Source organism: Nanorana parkeri, unplaced genomic scaffold, assembly GCF_000935625.1.
Source record: "Nanorana parkeri isolate BGI_ZX_2015 unplaced genomic scaffold, ASM93562v1 scaffold3689, whole genome shotgun sequence".
Taxonomy (NCBI): Eukaryota; Metazoa; Chordata; class Amphibia; order Anura; family Dicroglossidae; genus Nanorana; species Nanorana parkeri.
In genome coordinates this window covers 5,612-10,861 of record NW_017309957.1, presented here as the reverse complement: position 1 = coordinate 10,861, position 5,250 = coordinate 5,612, and the positions used below count along the sequence as shown (strand labels likewise).

Below are 5,250 nucleotides of genomic sequence, written 5' to 3'. Positions count from 1 at the left end.
GCACGCCTCTCTCTGCCAATCACAGAACAGGACATGAAATGATGGCACTCATTACACGTCAATGGCCCCCCGGGAACCGCTCCAATAATGAAGGTCTTCAGCAAGGGCTTGAAAGGTTATATACAGGATATGTTAGCGAATGACCATCAGTCATCATCGATGTGACATAAATAAAGTCCAAAGAGGAAAGACACATAATAAATATTTCTCTATTCACAGCTACAAGTCATTTGTTACTTTACAGAGATACAACACGTGACGTGACATAAATAGACGCTGTGCAGCCCTCATATGATATACGCACAGTAAAGGAGCCTACGTGTCCCCTGTGGCCCCCCATATATATAGTATATGCATATTAAAGGAGCCTATGTGTCCCCCCATATATAGTATACACACAGTAAAAAGGAGCCTACGTGTTCCCTGTGGCCCCCCATATATAGTATACACATAGTAAAGGAGCCTACGTGTTCCCTGTGGCCCCCCATATATAGTATACACACAGTAAAGGAGCCTAGGTGTTCCCTGTGGCCCCCCATAAATAGTATACACATAGTAAAAGGAGCCTACGTGTCCCCTGTGGCCCCCAATATATAGTATACACACAGTAAAGGAGCCTACGTGTTCCTTGTGGCCCCCCATATATAGTATACAGATAGTAAAGGAGCCTACGTGTCCCCTGTGGCCCCCCATATATATAGTATATGCAAATTAAAAGGAGCCTACTTGTCACCTGTGGTTTGGATTAAAGTGGATCTATGCTGTAATATCCTCATCGCTGACACTGACAGTAAGAACGGTGCCTTCATCCATACTGCCCCGTCTGGTCACATGACCAAACCCCAGCACATATGTCATGTGATCTGAGCTGAAGAGGACAGGGAGCGTTCAGGAAGAGTTGTGGATTAGCCATCGCTGCATTGACACTAGTCCCTTTAGCCGAGATCACATGGCCAGCGCCTTGTCACGTGACCAGCCACAGAGGGCACTGGAGCAGACAGTTTTATGACTTGCACAGATCTGCCACACTGCACAGCCCAGGCAGGTGAGACCCCTTTATGTCCCAGGGTTGGCTATGCAGCTCTCCCCCCATATATAGTATACACACAGTAAAAAGGAGCCTACGTGTTCCCTGTGGCCCCCCATATATAGTATACACATAGTAAAGGAGCCTACGTGTTCCCTGTGGCCCCCCATATATAGTATACACACAGTAAAGGAGCCTAGGTGTTCCCTGTGGCCCCCCATAAATAGTATATACATAGTAAAAACAGCCTACGTGTCCCCTGTGGCCCCCAATATATAGTATACACACAGTAAAAGGAGCCTACGTGTCCCCTGTGGCCCCCAATATATAGTATACACACAGTAAAGGAGCCTACGTGTTCCTTGTGGCCCCCCATATATAGTATACAGATAGTAAAGGAGCCTACGTGTCCCCTGTGGCCCCCCATATATATAGTATATGCAAATTAAAAGGAGCCTACTTGTCACCTGTGGTTTGGATTAAAGTGGATCTATGCTGTAATATCCTCATCGCTGACACTGACAGTAAGAACGGTGCCTTCATCCATACTGCCCCGTCTGGTCACATGACCAAACCCCAGCACATATGTCATGTGATCTGAGCTGAAGAGGACAGGGAGCGTTCAGGAAGAGTTGTGGATTAGCCATCGCTGCATTGACACTAGTCCCTTTAGCCGAGATCACATGGCCAGCGCCTTGTCACGTGACCAGCCACAGAGGGCACTGGAGCAGACAGTTTTATGACTTGCACAGATCTGCCACACTGCACAGCCCAGGCAGGTGAGACCCCTTTATGTCCCAGGGTTGGCTATGCAGCTCCGTGTGTCCCCTTTATGTCTTCAGCCTGCTCATTGGACAACAAAACAACATGATCACCGCCGTCCAATGAGAAGGGACTCATAAAGCAGCATTGATCTTCCTGGCTGTGCAGTGAGTCAGGAGACTCCAACATGGCTGCACAATATGACATGACGACCTATTGTCGTGTCTGTCCTCTGCAGTGTCAGTTCCATCCCCAGACACACAATGGACATTTCCAGATGTTCTAGACGAAGGGGGGTACAGGGGACCTCGTATCCAAATGTGGTGTCTGCAGATCCTCTATACGCACGGATAATGCTGGTGAGAAGGGGCGGAGTCTTCAGTCACAGCTCCACCAATGAGCTCACGTCAGCACAGGATATCCTATATCTGGACATAGCGGATGATCTCGCTCAGGTCGTATCCCGTCACGGCGAAGGACGACCCCTGAGGATCGCAGAATCTCCCCCCACATATCTGAGTGTCTGTCACACATTCTGAATGGCGGTGCTCCACCTGAAAGCCAGAGAATCGCAAGAAATATCAAATATAAAAACATGGCGGCGGATAGAAGTAGAATATAAGAAACCCTTTTACCTCAATGGAGCCGGACTCGGCACAGCGACTCAACTGCCAGATCTGTACAAAGGAATCCTCGGATCCGGAGAGAAGCTGCGGAAACAGAGGAAGAGGTGAGAATACGGATATATATACATACAGGTGAAACTCGAATAATTAGAATATCGTGCAAAGTTCATTTATTTCATGGGTGGGAGGTGAGATAGGGGGGAGAGGGGGAGGGGCACACAGAGAGCGAGAGGGACAGAGAGAGGGAGAGAGGATGAGAGGGGGAGAGACAAAGGGTTGGGGGTGAGATGGGGGGAGAGAGAGAGAGAGAGAGAGAGAATGAAGGGGATAGAGAGAAAGGAGAGGGTCATACTCTGCCAGTCTCAGGGGCCACATCAAGAGAGTAGATCCACCTGGCGTGGGCATCCAGCTCCGCACATACACTTCCTGTGGCGGCATCGTACACCCGAATCTGACCCGTCCCATAGGCAGCTGCAATCACTCCATCCCACAGCTTCACGGAGGAGCATGTCACCCTAGAGGAGGACGGAGATCATCACATTACAGAACATTTCTCACTCCTTCCCTACACTTTCCTCGGACAATTATTTTCTAGTTTCGGATGAAGTAGGGGAGAACTAGAAGGGTATTTTCTTTCACTTCCTGTGCCATACATACAACAGGAAATGAGAGGAAATCTCTCCACAATGAGGGAATATCCCTCTCAGACAGCTGTCTCCAAAACAGTGTCCCCATTGGAAGATTTTGCCTCTCTTCCTGTGACAACTGTAAAGTTTTAGATCTCCCATCACTTCCTGTCTTGGTGACACCAGGACAAATAGAGGGACACAGGTCCTCAATACTGACCCCTCCCCAGTAGCATGAAAAAATAAACAATCCCCGGGTCCCAAAAATGATGTCAGATGATCTGGATGACATCCTAAACCTGTTAAAAAAAAGATGCCACTATGCTACTGTGTTCAACCCCTCCTGAGATTATATCCTGGAACACAAGTGGTCATGTGATCATGTTCTGCCCTTCCTGAGATTATATCCTGGAACACAAGTGGTCATGTGATCATGTTCAGCCCCTCCTGAGATTATATCTTGGACACAAGTGGTCATGTGATCATGTTCAGCCCCTCCTGAGATTATATTCTGGACACAAGTGGTCATGTGATCATGTTCTGCCCCTCCTGAGATTATATCCTGGACACAAGTGGTCATGTGATCATGTTCTGCCCCTCCTGAGATTATATCTTGGACACAAGTGGTCATGTGATCATGTTCTGCCCCACAAGTGGTCATGTGATCATGTTCGGCCCCTCCTGAGATTATATTCTGGACACAAGTGGTCATGTGATCATGTTCTGCCCCTCCTGAGATTATATCCTGGACACAAGTGGTCATGTGATCATGTTCGGCCCCTCCTGAGATTATATCCTGGACACAAGTGGTCATGTGATCATGTTCGGCCCCTCCTGAGATTATATCCTGGACACAAGTGGTGATGTGATCATGTCCAGCCCAAGTGGTCATGTCCAGCCCAAGTGGTCATGTGATCATGTCCAGCCCCACAAGTGGTCATGTGATCATGTTCGGCCCCTCCTGAGATTATATCCTGGACACAAGTGGTGATGTGATCATGTCCAGCCCAAGTGGTCATGTCCAGCCCAAGTGGTCATGTGATCATGTCCAGCCCCACAAGTGGTCATGTGATCATGTTCGGCCCCTCCTGAGATTATATCCTGGACACAAGTGGTGATGTGATCATGTCCAGCCCAAGTGGTCATGTCCAGCCCAAGTGGTCATGTGATCATGTCCAGCCCCACAAGTGGTCATGTGATCATGTTCGGCCCCTCCTGAGATTATATCCTGGACACAAGTGGTCATGTGATCATGTTCTGCCCCTCCTGAGATTATATCTTGGACACAAGTGGTCATGTGATCATGTTCTGCCCCACAAGTGGTCATGTGATCATGTTCGGCCCCTCCTGAGATTATATTCTGGACACAAGTGGTCATGTGATCATGTTCTGCACCTCCTGAGATTATATCCTGGACACAAGTGGTCATGTGATCATGTTCGGCCCCTCCTGAGATTATATCCTGGACACAAGTGGTCATGTGATCATGTTCAGCCCCACATGTGGTCATGTGATCATGTTCAGCCCCTCCTGAGATTATATCCTGGACACAAGTGGTCATGTGATCATGTCCAGCCCCACAAATGGTCATGTGATCATGTTCGGCCCCTCCTGAGATTATATTCTGGACACAAGTGGTCATGTGGTCATGTGATCATTTCCAGCCACCCCTGAGATTAGAGGAGGAAGGGTATGGGCACTCACCCATAAGCAGAGATCTTGCTGACCAGTCGCAAGTCCTCTCCACTCTTCCAGACACACAGCAGGCCAGAGTCGTCAGCTGTCACCAGGTCGGCCGCTCTGTTCTGTGACACAAAGAAAGATGAGGACATATAATGTGGAAGATGAATGCTGCAGACGGGACTACGGCCTCTTACCTGCCCTCCCCCACACGTCTCGCTGGCGATGTCAGTGATCGCATCTCTGTGCTCGGCCAGGACCTCAGCCAGTGTGATATTTGTGCCTTTCACCGGGACGTCAAACACCAGAACCAGACCGGAGGATGTTCCTGAATGAGGAACCACAACAACAATATCAAGTCTATGCGGAAACACCTTTTATTGTATGATGTCCTAGATGTACTACCTGAGGGTCTCTATGGGAGTGGTGGAGGACTGGGATCATTCTACGGGAGTTGTGGAGGACTGGGGCCATTCTACGGGAGTTGTGGAGGACTGGGGCCATTCTACGGGAGTTGTTGGAGACTGGG

The 5,250-nt window shown here is 49.0% G+C and overlaps 1 protein-coding gene across 1 annotated transcript in view; it reads right to left on the bottom strand.

Moving 5' to 3' along the window:
* Positions 1–2,174: 2,174 nt before the first annotated feature.
* The window catches only part of WDR54 (WD repeat domain 54), a 7,499-nt gene continuing 4,423 nt past the window's right edge, over positions 2,175–5,250 (bottom strand). Inside the window, exons 4-8 of the mRNA XM_018575248.1 lie at positions 4,919–5,049; positions 4,746–4,846; positions 2,768–2,930; positions 2,425–2,499; positions 2,175–2,343 (exon numbers count right to left, since the gene is read on the bottom strand). Coding sequence (XP_018430750.1) covers positions 2,212–2,343; positions 2,425–2,499; positions 2,768–2,930; positions 4,746–4,846; positions 4,919–5,049 — 602 coding nt within the window. The 3' untranslated portion in view covers positions 2,175–2,211. The remainder of the gene's footprint in view (positions 2,344–2,424; positions 2,500–2,767; positions 2,931–4,745; positions 4,847–4,918; positions 5,050–5,250) is intronic.